Below are 23232 nucleotides of genomic sequence, written 5' to 3' on the forward strand. Positions count from 1 at the left end.
TTACTGATAATGTCTTAAATAATTAATACAATAAAAATAACTATCAAGAACGTACAAATTTGCCACTCCAACTAACGGAGGGTTTTTTACAGAATGTATTTCATAGAAAATCTTCCCTCTATGTCTAGAGTCTAAGTCTTTGGTTCAGAGAGTTGCTCAGAATAATATTTTTTTTCCTGGACACAATAGTAAGAGAGGCATTTCTGAAATTCAGCTCAGAAACATTATTGTTTGGTAGCAAAGAACAATCTATTCCCAAAGACAGAAGTCCTCTGGAATGAACAGGTGCCAGTTCCTGCAATGCTCGGGATTTTCATTAGTCTGCTTGAGCAAACATTTTGGAGATGTTTTGACATTCTTCACATCCCCTCCAAGTAAACATCTGGAGTTGGTTTGGGTTTCCCACAAAACGTAGAAGCAACCCACTTTGAAGTTCTGTTGTTAGTTAATTTTATAGTAGTAGCTCCTTATTTCCCTCTTGATCTTGTGCAAACTTATCTTTAAATTACCATTAAAGATTACCAAAGCAGAACCTCTTGTGGCAGAAACTCTCTGTTTCATGTTAAATATCATTCTCTAAAATGTTACTGAATTACATCATCCCTGTGTGAAGAATCTGGGCAAAATGATGAGGGCTAAGCCACCTTGAGAGAAATTTAGTTATTATTGTTTAACAGTTATTTAATACAAGGTTGGGCAGCCCTTTGGCCTAGAGGCCATATGGGACCTGTTAGCCCCACTTTTTAAACAATTTCCACCAACACTGCACTGTCAAAATTCAGCAGCAAATTGGGTGGCATGATTATAATGGTGAGTTCTCATACTGATGAAAATTCAGAGATGGTTATATGAACAGACAGCTGCAAGCTTTTCCATTATCATGAAATACCTGCCTTGTTGATGGATCACAGGAACTTGTTAGAAAGAAAGGAAAAAAAGGTCACTGACCTAAATAAAGTGGTTCTACCTGGGAAATCATTCATTTGCCCAAATTCTTGTTACCCTATCCCTTTCATTTCAAATAAATCAATCCAAAAAAACCTCTGAGAATTTTGCTTGGAAAGAATTACTTTTGGATTGAGGCAACTACCAAAAAAGTACAGTAATAATCTCCCATGTTTTTGTGTTAAAATAAGCAATAAAATATAGTCAAAAAGTTATTGGCATCTAACAATAAACAGGTGCCATTTATTACTCAAGTTACACTTTTATGACTTGACTTTCTGGAGAGCTCTCACCAGCCTCCGCACCTGTTTAACTGGGAAAGCCCTTTCATGCTGTTATTTTTTATTATAAGGATAGGGAGACATATCACCAGCTTACACTTCAGGTACTTTGAGAGGACTTGGAATTATTTTGCTTCAGACAGAGACTGGGAACAGATACTGCAAAGCCACCATATCCAGAACCCATAGCCAGCAGGGTCAGAGTAATCGATAGTGAAAACTGTAATCAGCTACTTCTGAAGGACATACTTCTTCAACATCTGCTAGAAGATGTTTTCTCAGACAAATTAAAGGACATTAGTTCTTTAAGGCAGCCTTTTCGAAGTTACTACTGTTCAGATATGTTGGCAGAACTTCCAGCTGAAAACACACCTAGAATACAGTATCAGTTGGGAAAGGTAGTTTCAGTAAGGGGAGTTTAGACATCCTCCTTGTTCCATGAAGATTTTTACTATCCTTGAATAATGATGGTTGCATTTGGATATATAGTAAACTACATATTTATATATTACTGGAACTAACACAAGGCCAACTTAGGTTCCGGCATGATTTTGAGAAATTCAGAAGAGTTTCCTTCAATTTGGATTAACTGCAGGTCGATATTTTGTCTGAAGTCAATCCAAACTATGCTTTTTTAAAAAAGAAGCTATTTCTATTACTCATGGTTTTGAACCTACCTTTTCCAAGGAAACCATAATTAAGATTAGCTGCAGAAAACTAGGTTCAACAAAATGATGTTATGCAGAACCTTCCAAGCTTGTCCTTCTGTTACACTTAAAGAAAGGAAAGGATTGAGTGATCAAGTCAAAGGCTTGCCCCTGTAACGGTAAGTCATGATTTTCAAAAACATTCTGAATGTAATGTTCTTGGCATTTAATCTGTTAGGGCTCATCAGCCACAAAATAATATATACAGAAGAATAATGAATATGAAGCAAAAAAGAGGATACTGCTTTAGGATTTTCTGTCTCTAAGTTTCTAGTGCAACTGAGATTTCACATATGCAAATAAAATTAATTGTGATATGTTATCTACATACCAGAATATCAATAAAACTGCTATTAACACTTCCCTTTCAAAGCTCCTATTAAATACGTACATGGAAAATATTTAATCCTACAGTACAATTACTACCATTTGTAAAAGACTTAAAATCTCTAGTATGCGCTATTCAAAAGTTTAAAAGAAGAAGACATGCATTGATATGCAGGGCAAGCTAAATTCAATTATTTTTCTTATAGGCTTCTGTGTAATTACTTTTCTGCACATAGGAATTATGTTAATATGCTTTACTTTTTTATGGCTCCCATCTTCACAGCTGACTCAGCGTGTCATTTCCTAGTGTTACTAAAATTAATTCTTCCTTTTTCCTGTTCAATTACCAGGCAAACAAAAGATAAATCCGTTTATTTTGTGATAAACTCATTTACTAGGGTGGAGATTTAAAATATGTTTTATTAGCTAAGAATGTTAAAATATGACAAAATCTTCATAAGGTACTACTGACAACTTTTAAAAATGGTCATACCCTTCTTTTTTGTGTTTAATAAATGTAATGATAGCAAAAAACCATACATTTTTCTGTGGGAATTATCTGTCGTAATACCTTGCATCACAAATGAATTTCTGTGCCTGTACTGCAAATAACATAGATAGTAATATTTAAAAATATAATTTTAAGCACAATTCCTTAGAAATATGTTCCAATGAATTTTATGGGACTTTACTTTCTCAGGATGCTTAAAGTTGACCAGTCTTCCATCTCACAAACCCTTTTGATTCCAAATTATAAATATCATTCTGTTCCAACTCAATATCATTCTGGGCAGTTCTGACCCATTTAATTCATTTTGGAAATTGGGGTGTAATGAGGACAGGGCATGTTCAGATGCAAGATCTACCAGTCAATCAATACTTGTCTATCTTGGCTGGTGAAGCACTGGGACTTAATGCCTTGTCTTACCCCCCCCCCCATGTTGCATTAAAATAATGAACCCCTTCCCCCAGCTGTAAATAAAAAAGGAGTACATTTCTGCTGTTTCTTGGAACACTGTGATGTTATGATGGTTTCCATGATTTCTACATATCGCATGTACAGATAAAAAGTCCACAAGGTCGAATGAACCACAGTGTTGAATGAAAAGTAACGCCTCTAGTTCCATAACTTTGGTTTAAATAGGATTGTTTTAATAAACAAAACAGGAAATTAATGCTTGAAATGAGCTCTTTACCTGCATTTATTTCTCCACACAATTCACTCTACACTTCAACCAATGATGGACAACAATGACTTTCTTAAAGCCATCACAAAGAACTTCACACTTTGTCTCTTCAACAAGGCCCTTGCAATTCTTTCCACCTTTTCATTTGAGTCAAACAGATGGCCATAAAGGTATTCCTTCAGTTCTGGGAAAAGCTGGAATTTGCATGGCACCAAATCTGGGCTATATGGTAGACTAGATGGGATAAGACAGTGAGACCCACCCTTGCAACTGCCTCTTGGATAGCTCATGAGATGTGAGGGCTAGTGCTGTCATGCTGCAGCAAAATTTCCTTCTTATGTTACTGAACTCTGCTTAATCATTGTTTCAAAATTTTGAGTTTTGCAATGTAGTAGTCTGAGTTGATAGTGGTGCCAGGTTCAAAGAAATCCATGTGAACAACACCATCTGCATCTCAAAAACCCTAAGTATGAGTTGTTGTTTTTTCTGTTTTTTTCCCACAATTAAAGCTTTGAGATGATATTCCATGGACTGATGCTTAGCTTCTTCATTGTAACAATGAGCCCATTGGCTGTTGTGATACTGTGAAGAAATTCCTCTTCTTTTTTGTAGTGTGACAACTGCTGGCAAATTTCAGCTCTTGAAATTTTCACCCCTGCTGTTGACATGAAAGGAACTCTTCTTGCACAAACCTTCTGATAGTGAAGAAGATCAATAATGTGACCCATGTTTCTGTGAAATGCCAGGCTTGACAGCAATTTCCGTGATCCACTGATTGTCCTTCATAGGTTCATTAACCTTTCCCATGTGAAACTTGTTGGTTATTGTCACAGGTTTCCACTTCATTCTTGATCACACTAATCAGAACTTCCCAATTCACCATCTTTTTCATTTTTGACCCAGTGATGTGATGTACAGTGCTCATATCAACACACTCATCACCATACATTCATGGTGAATTTTAATTTCCATGAATTTTAATTGCAGTGACTTCTATCACAGTCAAAACATCAATTATGGCATGTTCCTTAAAGCAGACTGATAACTATTCACTTCATGCTTCCATTTCATGAACAGTAACAACACATTTTCTTACAGGAACTTCGTACTAACTAAAGGGAAAGAACAGGTGTTAAAGAACATGTCAGAGCTACTGCCATCTGTTGGATGTATTACTTTTTATTCAACCCTTGTAATATAAACCTATTTCAATAGTGAGAATTGGTGCATTGGTTTGTTCATATAAAAAGAATATCAACATTCATGTATGCTGCTCATTTATATTTTGATGTGGCTGGTTCACAACAGGGAAATACAGTAGCTGTAAGTTACTTCAGTGAGCCATTTTCTGCCACTAAATCAGTGAAATCCTTGAAGTGCATAGATCATGTGTTTTGCCTCAGAGCCTCATTGGTGCTTTCAGTAGCTGCCTGGAAGTGTCAGAAGAGGCTTTGGGGCACACACAGAGGCTTTTCAACAATGTGTTAAAAAAACAGTACTTCCAAACATCTTTGGACAAAGTCTCTCACCAAAGTCTCCTAAACAAGATTGGCTAATCTGTAAGAAAATGAAGACTGGGCTAGGAATATATAGACTATTTTGACAATGGAGTGATATAAACAAAATTCCTTATGGATCTTATTTGTTTGATTGTTTATTTTCCAGCTGTAAACTAGTGACTCTTGGTGGCTAACATGGTATGAAAAACATTAAAATGCCCTCAGTAAGTTTAAAATAAATGAAAACAAAATACTGTACTGGGAACAATGCCATAAATGATCTGAAGTCAGCTATGAATACCAAGATATCCATATTTGCAGAATACGTCTGTGCATGTTTATGTGTGTGAAAACCCAAGTAGACTGAGATAAGTTTCAAAATCATCTTCTGGGGCATTCCTACATATAATCAGTCATATAGTAATGGATTCTGAATGCATTGTGACGATGTAACAGCGACTGGAGAACAGCCATGAAAATGTTAAAGGAGATAAGAATGGTAAAAATTCATCTTAGGAACAATTAGAACACACTGAAAATGAAATGTCCAATACAATAACAACTTCAATTTCTCCCCATAATTTTTGATACCCTGATCATCATCATTGAACTTCTTTGAACCTAATCCAATTTCTCTGAATCTTTCTTAATGTGTGGTTCCCAGAACTGGGCATCCCCTTGAGGGAGGGTTTGACCAAAATAAAATAGACTGAAACTATTATTTCTTGTGACTGCAAAGTTGTATTTCTGTCAATGCAGTCTAAAATTGATCACTGTTTTTAGAGTCATATAAAACTGCTGGCTTATATTCAGTTTGGAATCAGCATCAATTCCAAGACTGTATTTCCAAGTAACATTATCAAGCCGGATATCCCCATCATTTGATCTCTGTTTGCTAAGTACTTGCTTCTGCTAAATTTCATTCTGTCACTTTTAGCCCAGTTTTCCAACCTACCAAGATAATTTTGAGATTTTGTCTATGAATGGGTTTACACATTGGGCTATGCTGTCATGCAATTTGGTATGGATGAACATGAGGTTTCAACCCAGCTTTTCTGGCTTACAAGAGACTATGATTAAAATAAGCCGTTGCTTAATACTGGAATGGGCATCAGAAATTTTTTGGAGTACTTTCATGGCTGGGAACAGAATCACAATGGGTATGAGAACCATAACCTTCAGCCACCCCACTTTTTATAGAGTTGGATTTTAGGATGGGAATTTTTGTTTATAAACAATTTATAGGGTATTTTAGGTCTTACCTTCCAGTTTTTAACCTGTTTCCTGTTGAAACTGATTAGAGGTCAGAGATGGCTTTGGGACTGCTTGCAGTGCACCTGTTGCCTACCTCTGGCTTGGTCTAAAGCATGAACCCAGCTAATTTGCTAGCATGTGTCTAGCCTTCTTCAATTTGGTTCTTTCCAGATTTGTTGGAATGTCATTGTCATAATTCATTAGCTACCATTCATAGGCTATAATAAAACCACTAATAGTATAGTGATTTTACAAACTGACTTTGGTCCAGAAATCTAGATTCTGTATAATATTGGTAGATAAATTTGTACTTGAACTGATACATCAGTAAACAGAATCTCTAAATTTCTAGTTCTGCTAGCACACTCATTCAAAATTCAGAGGAGCGCAGGAGCAACACTTCTAAACAAAGAAAAGAAGGCTGCATTTTAAGGCACATAAGAATCCTCATTTTAAGCTGAATTTATGCATTGGTATTGATCTCCTTTCTCATCTCTGCTTGCCAAAAGCAGATAAACAAACAAAAATTCAACAGGACTTAAAATGTTCATTTCCAGCAGTCAAATACATTTTGGAGCTATAATACATACCAAACTGGTTCTAATGTTCAAGGGATAACTCAGAACCACTCTCCTAAACTTACTACGTATGTTTGAAGCACTGCTTTCTATTGGTTTATCCTAGTTCTAGTGTTCCCTCTTTTCATAGTTGCATAAGTCTCTGGTCAGAGGAAGAGGCAATTGTTTGGGGTCTGTTTTGTACCTATGAATGTGGCAAGCATTTCAGAGGTGCTTATACAAAATGGCTGCCCTGGGGCGGAGGTGGTGTATTTGCAAAATGAGTGCCATGGTGATCAGACTGTCACAAGACATGTACCAGAAGTAAAACGGATGAATTCTGTTTCCTATCATCCACTCTAGCTCTCTGTTTCCCTTATCTTTTTTTCTGGGAAGGCAGACATCAAAGCAAAACATTGGGCTGCAGCTATCTATCATTTTTTAATTAATTAATTAATTTTTAAAAAAAATTCTAAGAAAGCTGAGGGGGCTTCTGTGAACTCAGAGCAATCTTGTAAGTAAGGATGCAAGCTGGAGACTGGGCTTTGTTTTGCTGCGCCTTAATTTCCCATTCCTTTTAAAACATCAGAATAATCCAAAGAAAACCATGAATCCTAGCTTAATAAACCAGAATGTGCATAGGCAATGTACTGGTCCATGTAGACTTTTTTCCCCTCTACCTGAAGAGGGAGAGTTTTGAGTGAAAAAAGAACCTAGGCTAATGACTTACAAGCCAATAGCAAGGTTCAGGTTCAAAGCTGGTTTACTAATCCTTGTTTGTTCAAAGAATAAAACAATCTCAGGTTTGGACTTCATACAGTTTTCTCTCATTTCTGGCTTGTTTGACCATTTGGCACATAGAAAAGGGCAAAACGGAAGCAAATAGTTGTTACATTGTCAAGGGATTTGTTCACTCTTGGTTATTAAGCCACAATTCATGGATTATGGTGACATATGGAGGAAAACCAAAGTGTGGAAATGTCCTTACTAATTTTTGGTTCTACATCAAAAATAAAGAATCTACCATTTAAATAGCTTATCTGCAAAAGGGGTGGAGCACTGTATTTTAATAGCACATAGCTGTTGACTCAATGCACCTAGAAATCTCTGAATGAACTTGATGATGCAAACAAGGCATTTATTATGTACCCATAGTGATAGCAGCTTTTGAGATTTTCCTTTACCCACTGAAAGCAGCAGCATTTCACTGCTTGCCTTGCCTAATCTAATCATATTATTTTCCAATTGGACCCTAAAATCTTGATTCTGTATCACAGCTGGGTTAAAAATAGGTTCTCAGGATAACATCTATCAACTCTGTTTTTGCCTTTGGTTAATAACGCTGTGTTACCCCCATGTTCTTTTTAAAGTAACTCTGTTTATTACAAAGATTTTATCTGTTAACACACAAGTTATAATCCACCCCAACTTCATTATGCCAGGCACCCAAAGTTTAAATACCAAACTATGTAAAAAGCTGTTCACTCTAATATCTCTGATGGTGCTCAGTGTACCTTCTGCTAATCAAATTCGCTAAAGAACTGAGTTCTTTTTCAAAAGACAAAAGATGACCTTTAACACCAACCAGATTACAAAATATGGCTCTAGAAGAATTCTTTGTGACCCAGCTAGGGTATTTATTAAAAAATAAAAAGCCAGTTGTTGTTTATCTCTACACTGTTCTTAAATAACATTACATTTTTGCATTTCCACCTAAATGATTATATACAGGGATGTATCTTTTTAAATAAAGTATAATATCAGATTTTTCCTACATCAACTTTTCTTCTCCATTCTGATAGCTTCCCCTACAGTTGGCTCATTTCTCTAAACAACCTGAAACATAAAATACATTTTAAAAAGAGGGAGTAGCAATATATAGACTAACACTTCTGCTAAAACTATTTAAGTATTTCACTGTAAATACACCACAGGAAACTGCTCATTAGGAATGAAAAAATCTGAGTTTTGGTTGGTGTTATATATTGCTTCAATGACAAATTCTTCACACCACTGATCCTTGATACCTCCTCCTAATTACACACAATCTAAACACAATACAGCTCAATAACTCCTACTGGAGTCATGAAAAGTCCCTGTGCAAAAAGATATAAAATGGTAGAATATCATTTGTCAAACCTGTATGGTACGTACATTTTATAGGTTTTGTTTTTCAAAGTATCTATGCATATAAGGCACATTATGAAAACCAGTAGTAATCTTCTTTAGAAAAGAAGCAAGTAACTCCTTCCCCCTGTGGTCAGTAACTAAAAAGTAAATGTAAGTACTGTAAACAAAACACAGCATCTTGATTTTAAAGACGAATAACAATACATGGTTAAGATTGATGCAGTATATTTGCCTATATCTCACTGGTTTTAAAACACACATATATGGACCCTTGACAAGTGTAAAGAGAGCTGGAATGTAATATTTCTATTACAGACATACTTTAACAACACTTATTTTCCACCAGTTAACCATTTTCTCTAAACATCCTCCACACCCCTAATATCATCATCTCTTACATGGTACAAACTGAAATATATAGGGCTTTTCAACACTAATGCAATTAGGATGCAGACTAATTACAATTTTGTCCAGAGTTGTTTTCATTCACTTGAAGCAGGCACACAGATACCGATTTAGCAACAGATACTTAACCACCGACTACCTTAAAGAAAAATATGGATTGTGTTTCCCCCGCCTTCCATCATACCCACAGCAGCTGCGCTGAAAAGAGAACAAGAAAACATAAGCTTAAAAAAAAAGGAAAGCTACCCAATTTTGCAGAAGCTGAGAAGAAGCAACTTGGTTCCTTGAAAAAAAAAGGCAGGCCTCTTCTCTATCTCATCCGAGGGGGGTGATGGAAGATGACGGCGAAAGAGATTCCCTTCTTACCTGATAAGAACAGTTTTCCTGGTGTACCATCTCAGTGCATCATCCAGAAAAGCCGACACGAAGAGCAGGGACCGTTCACCAAAGCTGCACCCGGAAAACCCTGCAGGGTTTGAAGAAGAGGATGGCTTCCTAAAGCGAGGAGCTTCCCGCAGATTAAAATGGATGCTGCTTCTGCCGTTTCAACCTGCGCAATGGCCCTGCCTCAGCTAGCGAGCAGCAGTACAGCAGAGCGGTTCCTCTCAGGGAACCAGCAACGAGGCTTAGTAATAGGTAGCCAAGGCTGTTCTGGGGGGGAAGGAGGGGGCAGCAGCTCCCTCGCTGCTAGCACAATCAGCCAATTATGTTACAGGCACAAAGGAAAAGATCGGCGTGACGCAAGCGTGATCTTCTGGTGCTTTATGAGGGCAGTTGACAGTGGAAATATTCTAGTCCTCATTAAAAAGGAAGAGGAAAGGAATAAGGCAATTGAAGGCACTGCTAACACTATTTTCCCTGCAGTCATGTTTCTTGATGAGTACACTTCCAATCATACGTGAACGCACAACTCCTACATTCTAATAACTTTTGCAGTCAGCCATCTCAAGAAAATACCAAAAGGCTGCTCTGATAACTTTTTTTTTTTTAATTATAACGAAAATGAAATTTTAAAATCAGGAAAACCGTGCAACTCACTAAAATCAGATTCACATGTTGGAGATGTGTCGCTACTAATTTCTAAAACCATGAGATTAACCGTTTCTAATTAACAACCAGAGTTGGTAAACTCTTTTCAAAACGGTCTGACGCCACCCCAGGACGCACTGCTATTGATCTCCTTGTGTGTGCCCCTTAGCTGTATTTACCCAAAAGGGAGATGACTTGGAATGTCAGACAACCTCCCACATGCAAAGATTAGATAGGAAGAACTTGCATTACTGAATTTTAAGACAAACCTTTCTATTGTAGAGGTTCAGTATTTACCTAAAAGAAAAATTAGTTTTTACCCCAGTAAAACAAATTAAATTTGAGTTTTGCTCTCTTGCTAGACTCATGGTATCAATTACAATTAAGTAATATTGGCTTCCCAAAACCAGCTCTTATTTATTTATTCATTTTATATCCCAACCTTACACAGTGTGCCATCCTCCTATTTTTCCCCACCACAACACCCTGTCAGGTAAATTGGGCTGAGATAAAGTGACTGGCCCAAAGTCATCCAGTGGGCTTCTGTGGATGAGGGTGGAGGTGAACCTGGGCCTCCCTGCTCTTTACTTTAAGAAACACCGGTATCTTTTTCTTTAGCTCTGAATGTATCTTTGTTGAGAAGAAATAGTTAAATGGTTTCTTTCCAGAGACTAGCATACCTTCAGAGAAGCCTTGTATACATCCATGGCCATCCAATTACTCTAAGAGGGAAAGAAATAGATCAGCTCCCTAAATAAGACTGAATCCAGAGTTTCCCAGATGTACACTGGAACTTGTGAGAGCTGATCTACTGTAACTCAAAACATTTTGGAAACATCCTTAATGTTTGTCTTTTAGTTCTTTTTTTCTAAGGATTTTTTTTAGAAAAAATGAACATTGTTTATGAAATGTACAATATTAGCTGAAAAAAATAGTTAAATGTGTTTAGGGATATTTCATTTTACTAAGCTACAGTTCATTTCTCTACATTCCTTATTTTTAAGACAAAACATAGCAACCACAGCACTCTCAGGTCAGGTAGAATGGACTAGAAAGAGAAGCAGAGGCTGGCTTTTATAGAGTCATGGAGCCGGTGTGGAGATTAAGCTAAATTATGTTTAAGCACTATATACATTAACATAATAGCTCTCTGGTTGGCACAATCCTACAATATAATCAAGAGGAGACTAAAAGGTCAAGTTTCCAGTTTTTGACTAACTAGGGCTCTTCCTCACAGCTTTCTTCCCTCTAGTGAACCAGTAGAAAACTAAACTATCAGAGATTTTGTTACCCAATTACTAATCCCAATGGCCTCTTTTCCCCTGTGCAGGGAGATCCAACTTCTTAATGTCCCCAACTGGCACCCCCCCCCCAAAACCCAAAAACTGTCCATCAGTGGCAGTGTTGCTGTGAGATCAGCTGTTTGGCCTAGGAGAGGTGGCAGGTGAAGGACAAGAGAACAGTCCTTGGCTCAGAGATCTGGATTAATTCATAGAAGTGACAGCCCAAATGGGAGCTGATAAGTGCACGAAGGGGAGTTGCACAAGCCATTATCTCATTCTGCTGGTCCGCTGTGTAGTTCTTTCCCATTAGATGTGGTTTGGCTGCTTTTGAACACAAGTTGCATCAGGAATATTGTGTGCAGTTCTGGTTGCCACACGGATGACTTGACTTAAAAGGGATAAAGTGGAGCTAGAGAAGGTTCGAAGGAGGTCAACTAAGATGATCAAGGGGCTGGAGCAGCTTCCCTATGAGGAAAGGTTTGGGGCTTGAGGCGAAATGAAAAGGGGCATGATTGAGGTGCACAAAATTATGCATGATGTGGATAAAATGGACAAGGAGAAGCTATTTTCCCCTTCCCAAAATAGCAGAACCAGAGGCAACCCAATGAAACTGAATCCTGGAAGAATCAGGAGAAACAAAAGGAAATTTTTTTTTGCCCAACATATAATCAAACTTTGGAATTTGCTACCACGATATGTGGTGCTGGCTACCAACCTGGCTGCTTTCAAAAAACGATTGAACCAATTCATGGAAGTCATGGGGATCAATGGCTATTAGCCTTGATGACCATATTACTGCTTCTGAAGGCCATCTGCTAGGAGACTAGTGGCTTCCCTTGTGTAGTTAGTTGGCCACTGGGAGAATAGACAGCTGGACTAGATAGGCCAGGGCACTGCTTATGTTTGTATATTCTTTAGTTAAGAATAATGCTAAGTCTACAAAGCAGCCCAACAATAGGGAGAAGGGGTGCATCATGGAGCAACAGAAGGAAAGCCAGCCAACTGTTATTGGGGCTGAACCAAGTGGGGGTGGGTTGGTTGGTTGGTTAGTTGGTTGGTTGGTTCTCTCTCTCTCTCTCTCTCTTTATAAGACTTATTTGGCTGCCTATCTCACATGACTCTAGGCAGCTCACAACAATCCATAAAAAACATAGTTAAAAACCAAAGTAGTTTCTGATATATACTCAATTTATGGAAATTATCAGAAAGGAGAACCAAGATTTATTACAATGAAATTGATTTTGATGACTCTACCGAGTATTTTGATTATCAATCTAGCCAAATAACAAATTGGAATACAGTCTTTTCCTCTTCAATTAGGACAGGAGGAATGAAGACCACCAAGTTTCACTTTGAATTGCAAACTGCTATTAATGTTTAGATACATGCTGGTACCCGAGAGCCTGGTTTGAAGGAACTAGCCCATCTTTGCCCCAAGGAAAGCCCAATATGCCTTGGAGGACCAGAGAGAAAGAAGCATGCCATCACCAGCCTAAAGGAGCCAACAGCTGCCAGTCTGAAGCCATTCTCTAGTGGTCACCTGACAACACCTTCAACACAATGAATGGTTGGGTGAATTACACTGAATTGTACCCAAGGTGATACTGCTGTGACTTATGAAAGAAGACTTGTGAAAGAATCCATGGCACCAGTACTACACAGCACACCCAACCTAGCCAAATACACTAAAATCAAAATAGCCAGAATCATGGATCTCATCACCCTCAGCTACCTATTTTCAGTTTGATGGATACATATACCAACAAATCAGAGGAACACTCATGGGATCACCATTCTCAGGACTCATAGCAGAGATTGTAATGCAGCATCTAGAAACGTTAGCACTCCCACACATACAAAGTATAGATCTGATATGTAGATGACATCTTCATCACAATAAAAAAAGAACAACTAGAGAAAACACATGAAACAATCAACATCTTCAAAGGAATAAAATTCACAAGTGGAGAACAACAACACTCTACCCTTCCTGGATATCCACATGAGCAGAGGAAATGACAGCAAATTAGAAACACAAGTTTATCAAAAAACAACCATACTAACCAAGTGTTCCATTACCAAAATAACAACCCAACTTCCCACAAGAGGAGCTGTGTAATAACATTATTCAGACAAGCACAAATGCACTGCAGCAACCCAGAATACCAGAAAAAGGAAACAGACCACTTATGCAACATCTTCAAACAAAATGGATACTCATGCAACTTTATCAAAAAGTATCTGACCACTCAACCCACTACAGCACAACCAACACAAGCTATGAAAAGAATAACACTGCCATACATCAGAAACAAACAACAGACACAGCATCACGGCAGCACACAAACCAACTAAAGCTCTCCAAAACTTCTTAAATAAACCAAAAGACCCAGTAGCCCAAGAAGAAAAAACAGGAGTCATCTACAACATAAAGTGTAAGGACTATAACAGCCACTATGTAGGACAGACAGGCAGAAGACTAGCAGAGTACATCCATGAATACCAACTAGCAGTCAGAAGACACGATGAAAATTCGTTAATCTCACAACACACGGACAGACTCAATCATAGTTTCAACTGGTAGTTGAATTGGATAGTTTCAACATAGTTTCAAATCCAAAAACGCTAGGGAATTCCTGGAAGCTTCGCGCTCAGACACATCAGCCATCAACAGACACATAGAGAAAAACCACATTTACACACCATTCAAAAAAGACAATAAGAAAACTAAGAAGGAAACAAAAAGACCAGAGCACATCCTCTCCAGCAGCTTACACCCAGATAAGTAGGGATTAACACCAGACAAACAATCAAGCAGAAAACAATCCTCTAATCAAGGAACCACCAAGGAGAAAACCACACCCCCACCAATACTGGCACAGCAAGCTACTGTATATAAATAGGGAGCAAACCCCACACTCACAAGCACTGATAATGTTACTAGTTGGGTAAGGAAACGTCTGTGATCAACAACCAAGCTCAGAGAGCACCAAGGCCTCCACAAATAATTATATTTTCAGTTTGACCACTAGGTGGTGGCCTGCAGCACTTGGTCAGCCAAATGAAGATGGTTACTGGTTGAAATCTTATTTTAGCCATGATTTTATTGGCTATCTTTCAACAAACTATTAAGGATGAGGAGACAATTATATCAATGCATCTGATAACAATTATCAAAACAATGTGTCAGCTCTTCAAGGTAGATCAGGCTAGGAATCCAATGTCATGCAGATCAGTACTACTTTTATTGTAAAGCTATACTAACAGAATCTTGCAAGTCTGAATGTGCTCTCCCCTTTATCTTCATGAGAACTAGGGAGGATCTTGACTGAGATGTTTACTCAGGTTACATTCCTGCCCCAGACTCAGTCCTCTTTTATCTGGCCATTTCTTTGGTAGTGGCTCTTCCTCCTGTTCCTCAAGGCAATTCCCTCTTCCCTCTACATTTTGTAGCAATAATATATTTTCACAGCAGGTGGAAGCACATAGTTGATCTTGGCTAATCTGAAAGTTAAGCAAAGTTGGAGATGGTGAGTAGTTGGATGAGAGACACCAGAAAATCCTCAAGCTGTAGATTAGACTGGAAGGTTGGAAAAAACCTCCCAGAAGACCTCTTCCATATTATTGCCAGCAATGTGGATGTGTGCCCTTGAGGTAACCAGGAGTCAAGTTTCAATCCAGGGAGACTTTCCTTTAGCCAAAGGATTTTCCCAGTTGTCATCCTGTCAACCCTTTCCTGTAAGCACCAACCCCATGTTCTGCTTTATTTACAAGAAATTGTCCCGTTACACCAGAAAGTGGGAAACAGCTTGTGTTTCCCAGTTTGGTTTTTAAAAAGCTCTTTCATTTTTTTTTTTAATTAAATTGAAGGCAGAGGAGGGGAATAGCTTTTCAGAGCTCACTTAGGAATTACTGAACACATGCTTATTTTTCTAGTCAGCATGCACAATAAATAATTGCAGTGCTTTTAAAATGGTTTAAAGTCCAGAACAGTTTTTAATGCCTGTGAGCTATATTATTAAATTAGGGGAAAGTCTTAAACCAGAATAACATATACCTAAAACTTTTATTTTAGCTCCCCTTTCAGTCTTTTCTTGAATATTTCCAAGGAAAGAAATTGTCTCCCTTGACTCACCGCTACAACTAAAACTAGATCTTCCATCTGAATTATTTCTTCAATAATTCCATATTTCTCTTTGCAATGGCCAAAGAAGAGAAGCTCTCAACAGTTCCCTTAGATCTTGGAGAATATAACAGTGAAAGGATGAGGAAGATAGACACAGAGATACACGTACTGTAGAAATGGACAGAAATAAGAAAAAAATGTTTGCAGTGTTGCATGAAAAGTGCTAATTCTAATGAAATTGTTCATTTATTGGGTTCATCACTGACCAACAATTTTTTGAACAGCCATTATACAGTTGTATTCATAGCTATTTAATAAGGGTGGGAGAGTTTTTCCTGTCAAGAAGGCTACATTTCCTTGAGAACTATGAGTTCTACATGCAAGTAGGTTGTGGCGCCACAGTTTTATGATCCTTACAAATACTTCTGCAGAAAGAAAATCAGCCCATTTTAAAAGGAATCAGCTGTTATATGGGCTGTTCTTTTGCTTTTTACACCAAAGGTGTACCTGGCAAAGCTCTGGTCACAGCTCTGAGCAATTTGTACAGTGTGAAACAGCTCTGAGTCATTTTGGCTGTTAATATAACAATAATTTGTGAAGAAAGGAGTAATTTCATTAGGATTGTTTATGACATATGTGTCATGAAGAGATTAGATAACATGAGAGATTATATAAAGGCATATGTGTGAGAGAAACACACACACACTCACACACTTTTTCATAATCCTAATAAAATTGTAATCAGTGCAGGAATCCAGCTTTTTATTTATTTGGAATAAACTAATTTCTTTATTTGGAAAATGTACAAGTTGCTACTCTGGTTCAGTTACAAAAATAATAATCATAAAATATAGTTAAAGCAATATAAATAAAATAATAAATAATAAATAAATAAATGATAAATGATAAAAAGGAGAAGAGGACGGCAGAGGATGAGATGGTTAGATAGCATCACTGAAGCAATGAGCATGAAACTGAGCAAACTCAGGGAGGCAGTGAAGGACAGGAAGGCCTGGCGCAATATGGTTCATGGGGTCACGAAGAGTCGGACACGACTTAACGACTAAACAACAACAACAACAATATAAATGGCAAAAGATATAAAACAAGGAAGGATGAGTACGTTGAGAAGAAGAGAAAAATCAGAAAAATGTGTTTGGATGCAGTTGAAGAGAACCTGAAAAAGATAGAGATGAGAAGTTTAAAGAACAAAAGCCATGGGTACGGTGGAAGCAAGTTTGATCTGCAAGGATAAGAAGGATAAGAAGAGATAAAGAATTACAGTTTATGGTATTTGAATAAACTACTTTTAGCAATATTTTCTTTTTCTTAACCAACCTTTAATTTCTTGGGCCTACTATCTCTTACTCCTTCACTCTGTAAAATGTTGCTCACTCTGAAAGGGAATAGGGTGAAGGGTATGTCTATGTCAAACATTGTTATCAATTCCCAAGATAGGTTTATATCAGTAAATAAATACTCTGGAATACCTGTGCAGTATTTTAACAACTTTTCTGTCCGTTTGTGGAAGTCTGCCTACCTATCTAAGAATCAAGCAAAGAATTTATGGCTCTAAACCCCTCATGTTATAGTGCTTCCAGGCTCTGAGTTCCACTGATATGATGTAACCATATCCCAGGATGAGAGTTAGGACAGAGAATGCAGGTTGATTTCTATCACTTAAACTAGTTTCTTTTCTCCAGAATTTGTTTGTTTGCTTGTTTCTTTAATTGATTGATTGGCCTGTGGTGAAGTGCTTTTCCTTGCAGATTTTCTATAATTTATTCACAAATATTCTCATCCAAATAATTAAATTGTACAGATGGTCCTTCCCTTATCACATGCTTATGCCGCCCAAAATTACATTTGTCTTTTTAACAGTCATATCACACTTTTGATTCATATTCAGCTTGTGATTAACTACTGTTCCAAAATCTTTTCTTCTCAGGTACTGTTATCAAATCATATATCCCCTATCTTGTACTTTATGCTCTCAGTGTATTTTTCCTAAGTACATAACTTAGCATTTTTCTGTTCAATTTCCTCCCTTTATTTTCAGCTTGCTTCTTAATCTTTCAATATCATTTTGAAATTTATTTTTGTCTCAGATGCCATTAGCTAACACAGTTTGTGTTATCTACAGATTTGATCAATGTTCCTTCCACCTCTTTACCCAGTCATTTATGAAATTGTTGGAGAGTTCCAAGACCATCTCAGTTAATACTTCAGTCCATTTTAATGATAAACCATTGATGGACACTCTTGGTACATTTTGGGGGGGGGCTATATGTTCCATACAAATATCAGATGTTTGCTCAAATCAAGATATAGTGTGACCTCAACATTCTCACAAGTTAACACTTTTTTAAAAAATGAAATAATATTAGTTTGATAAGACTTATTCTTAATAAATCCATGCTGATATTACAAGTTCCTGAATTGTTTTCAATTCAGTCCTCTTGCTGTAAAGTCTTCCCAGGTGTCTGTGATTCCCTGGATGCTTTCTTTCACTGTTTTTAAAGATAGGAGCATTTGCCCTCCTCCTGTCATCTGATAAAACATGGATTCTGTAGGTTTCTCAAACAGAATTGACCAGGCCATCAGCAAGTTCCTTCAGTAGTCTCTGATGAAATGCATCTACCCCTAGAGATTCAAACTCTTTCAGAGTCAATAGCTATTCCTTTGCAATGTTTCTATCAAGCTTGAATTCTATAGTTCATATCTTCTCTTCTCTTCATTTATTTGTTTGCAAGGTCCTGGAGCTCCCTGAATTTTTTTTTTAAATTGTTCTTTCCATGCAATTTCAACTCTTTGCTTTAGTTTTCCTAACTTTAGCCTTAGAAATCTGTGTCTTCTGGAGGTACTTTTCTCACTTGACCTGTCCCTCTTTCTACCCCCAATAACTTTTTGTGTTTCAGATTTCCATTACATTTTTGGAGCAGGTGTACTGGCTTATTCCATTCTTTTCTTTGCTGGAATTCCCCTTTTTTCCTTTGCTGGAATTGTTTGCAATTGTATTTTTAGGACTTCCTTTTTTAGAAATTCATATTCATACTACACTTCTTTTCTGCATCTACACACAAACTAGTTAGCCTCTTTGTGTTTTATTTTGAAAAAATACAGTGAAATTGGTATAATATACTTTCTTTCAAAATTATGCTCTCAGGATAAAAAGAAACAAGGATATATCCATGACACTAAAACATCTTAGAAATTGCTTTTCATAAGCCTATTTTACCAGCACCACTGAATTCCTGAGTTCATAATTCCTCTTTTTGCAAGTCCTAAAGCTTCCGGAAATCATGCTGCACATATCAAACATAGGATTTCCATTCAGTTTTGGCATGAACAAAAGAAATAAGATGTGTACATCAACAAAATGGCTAATACATCGGATAAGCTTTTTAAAAAGTAAAAAGCAACATACACAATTGACTGGAAAAATCTTCCTTCTCATGCCATGCTATTATTTCCTGGCTCTTTACAGTGCTTGGTTGTGGACAAAATAACCTTAAAAAAAGTGTTAAGCCTTGGTTCCAGATATGATAGAAGCCAACTCTCATCACTCCTAGTCAAAATGTGGAGATAGGAATTGAGAAAAACTGTTTTAAGGGGTTGGATCATTTTATATTAAAACAATAATACTTCACACTGAGATGCTTCACAAAGTGTGTTAACATAAGCCAAAGCATTATAACAGCCATTAGAAGGCTGCCACGTGCTATGTGCACATGTACGTACATCTACAGGCAGTACTTGCACTAGGACCACCAACGGAGTGACATGGTTGTGCGTGCATATAACTTTCAAAACAGCTGCCCATCCAAGGATCAGCTGCTGTGACACATGGAGAGCAACAATGCTCAAGTTCATTAATATTCCTTTCCTTCCCTGGAGCAACCAAGAGGCAATGGAGGATTTAGCTTCTTTTAAGGTAACTAACATTTCTTGTTTGAGCTGTACATTGGTCTGTTCCTCATTCAACCATCAGCCTGAAGTTGTCTTTCACTGCTCCAATGTTAAAGCAGCATTTACAGAAGATAATATATGTAGCTCAGGGTTGAACTGTGGAGTCCTTGGTATTCTCTGAGGTTGGTTGTTTTCTTGCAGAAGTTTTGTTATCCGACTAGGTAACATCTTCAGTGCTAGAAGGGAGTGGGGTTTTCTCTCTGTTTATATATAATAGCTTGCCCTGCCAGTGTTGGCAGGGGTGTGGTTTTCTCTTTGGTAGGAGAACTCCTTGGTTCTATTGCATTTTTCTCTCTTTTGAGATGATGTTTTTGAGCACAGAGAATGCAAGGATAGGAAAAAAAAAAAAGAACAATGGATACTCGTTCTATTCTATTATTTTAGCATTTGTCCACTTTGGATAGAGTTCTCCAATTACCAGTTAGAATTGTTAATCATAAATCTATATCCTTTCCTCTTTCTTCTTCTCACCGGGATATCCCAAAATCCCAAATTTTGCAGTCAACATCTTTGTCTTGCTCAACTATGAATCTTGGGAAGACTCAGCTTTAGAAGAGCTCCATGTCATTTCCTATATCTCTTGAATCTGAATCAGTACAACTGATACAATGAAAACCCCATCATGACTGTTTATTTTTTTCTACTAAAAAAGTAGCCAATGCACCAAAAACAAAAAGAAAAAAGAAAAAAAGAAAATAAAAAAGAAAACAAATAAGAGATATAACATCCATTTAAAGCCAAGGTTTCAAAGTACAATACTGTATATGTTTAGAATATCAATCCAGATAGTTGAGAGCCAAATACTGTAGAAAGCTTACTAAATAAAGCTAGCAAAAATCATGCAAAAAAGTCAAACCTTCACCTTACGGGCCAAATGAATTTCAGATGGTTCTTCAAAATAAGGGTGATCATTGAGATACCAGAGTGGCCTCAGATTGTAAGGTATAGTTGATTTCCTGCAGGAGCACATAGTTTTTATGTACTTAGCACCTAAGTCATTTAAGACTTTCAAGACCACAGCCAGCACCTTCAACTGCACCTCTGATTGATCTTTTAGAGCCAATAAAACCCCAGTGCCATGTTTTGATCCAATTATAGCTCTCAAAGGATCTTCAACAACAATTTCTGTAGACAGCATTATAATATACAGTGGAAACTCGGTTTACGAACTTAATTCGTTCCGTGACTCTGGTTGCAACTCGAATTGGTCGCAACCCGAAGGAAATTTCCCCATAAGGTTCAATGTAATTACTGTTAATCCATTCTGGCGTGGAGGACAGGGAGGCGGCTATTGCTTGGAGGGAGAGTCCCCCTCCCTACAACCATGTGTCAGGGGCGGAAAATGGCTGCGGTCCACGTGTCAGGGGCGGAAAATGGCTGCGGACCACGTGTCAGGGGCGGAAAAATGGCCGCGGACCACATGTCAGGGGCGGAAAATGGCTGCGGACCACGTATCAGGGGTGGAAAAATGGCCGAGGACCACGTGTCGGGCGGAAAAATAGCTGCAGACTGTGTCATGGGAGGAAAAATGGCCGCGTATCCTGTTCGTACCCCGAGGTGGAGTTCGCAAACTGAAGCAAAATTTTGCGGCCGGAGCTGGTTGTAACCCAAAAAATTCGTTAACAGAAGCGTTCGTAACCCAAGGTTCCACTGTACTAATAGGTGGCAAGCACATGGATTTCCTGGGACATTTCAGTGTGCTCCAGAAATGGTCACAGTTGATACCCCTCCCAAGAATGAAGAAACGTTCTCCATGCCACAGTAATTACCTGGATTGTATCAAGGAACAGACAGATGAGCATATGTAGATATAGAAAGATTTCTATATGAATACATTTGTGTGGGTACGTATGTGTGAGTGCAAAATAGAAAACTGTCAAACACAACTGCATGATAAAGCACCTAGGAAGTCAGCCTTCCTTAAAAAGAGGTCAAAATATTCTTATCTCTTCCTTCTTCTGTGATGAGTACAAATAACACCTTTCCAGTGCTTAAATTCCTACATGCTTTGAATTCAACAAGCTGGCTGAAATGTTTCACTGCCTGCAGGCTCACTGTTACACCCTATCCTGGTATTTCAGGAATTTCTTTGACTTTTAACAGTAATCCTCTAAGCTACTGAAAGGAAAAAAAAAGGTTATAGCTTGAATGAACGTGACTAACATGCATCTATTATTAAATGCCTATACAGTAGAAACATTTTTACACGAGGTTAATCTCAAGAGAAATTAGTTCCCTTTAAATATTATTCAGATAGGAATAGTAGAGCATGTGCCATGTATCAGAAATCATCTTCCATAACTATGGAATAAAGACAAGATGAGACAGACACTAAAGCCCAAGACCTGATATCAGCAGTAATTTATGACAATAATTTCTTTCTAATTATAAAGAGCAAGCTCAGCTTCTACCTTTTAAAAAATCAGCCTATGCATAATTGAAAAAAAAAAGATGTCTACCAACTCTGAATGGGTTCATCCGTTTGAGATAAAAAAACCAGTTCGATTATTATAGTTTCAAATAATAAGACAAACAAGCAAATAAGTAAACCAACCAACTAACCATTACGAAGCCTTCTTTGAACTCAGGTTGATTCCTGCTGACTTCATGGACACATTCAAATAGTTTGTTTGGCAACAATGACAGAGGTTTGCCATCATCTTCATCTAGGATATTTTCAATCTATAGCCTTAGTACCCTGGGGAGTTCCCATCCTCTGGAAGTCCGTCAGGTTGGATCCTGTTCAGTTTCCAAGCTAGGGCAAAATCTGCCATGTGGTCTAACCTGCTGCCAAGATAAATTTTAAATAGTGCAAAATATTCTACCTTTGTAGATAAAACATTCCAAGGAACTGTGGAACATTCCTCTCTTGAAGTGAACTAGGCTAATTTGGCCATTTTGGAGGTAGTTGGGAATTTTCCTAAAGTAAATCCATATATCTTCTGGAACACTGTAAACCTTTCCCTTTTCTAGAAAGTCTGTTTTAGAAAACTGCTGGATCATCTCAAAACAGCTGCTCTGGTGAGGCCTGGAGAAAGAATGCCATTTTCTTGGTTTCCTCGGAATGTCCCGTCTTGAATCTACCTAGTTTTAAATTGCATTTGTTTAGAATATAACACGTTATTTGAAATAATATTCAATGTATAACATACTGCAAATATACATTATTCAAAATCAACATGATCAATTAAATAAAAGTGTTATGATGATGATGATGATGATAATGATGCATGAGTTTCAGCCGATTTTTAGTATGTAGCAGACCAGGAAGCTTCCAAGTATTCTAGACTTGGAACATCTAGCTTCTTTGTTCTGATGTCAAAACTAGTTTTGAAGTAGCAATAATAGGTGTTTCTTGATTAGCAATGAAATACATTAATATTCTTTTTATGGATCTATTCATTTAAAAGATAAAGGCTCAGCCTAATTCATCCTTGGTCCAGTGAATCAACTCATTCTAGAGAGGCTCTTGAAGTCATTTTTAAGTTAAGTGAGAGATCCTTTAGGATAGGGCTGGGAAAGAGAGGGTTGAG

At 37.5% G+C, this 23232-nt stretch overlaps 1 protein-coding gene across 6 annotated transcripts in view; it reads right to left on the reverse strand.

Moving 5' to 3' along the window:
* The window catches only part of SCHIP1 (schwannomin interacting protein 1), a 142410-nt gene that overhangs the window by 31184 nt on the left and 87994 nt on the right, over nt 1-23232 (reverse strand). The window contains exon 1 of one of the 6 annotated variants that reach the window (XM_007432841.4): nt 9659-9703. The exons of the other annotated variants lie outside the window; for them this stretch is intronic. Coding sequence (XP_007432903.1) covers nt 9659-9688 — 30 coding nt within the window. The 5' untranslated portion in view covers nt 9689-9703. Of the gene's footprint in view, nt 1-9658; nt 9704-23232 lie in introns of those variants that run through there. 6 annotated transcript variants of the gene reach the window in all.

Source organism: Python bivittatus, unplaced genomic scaffold (assembly GCF_059951505.1).
Source record: "Python bivittatus isolate LINGU-HERP-01145 unplaced genomic scaffold, Pbiv_v1 ctg000980_np1212, whole genome shotgun sequence".
Classification (NCBI taxonomy): Eukaryota; Metazoa; Chordata; class Lepidosauria; order Squamata; family Pythonidae; genus Python; species Python bivittatus.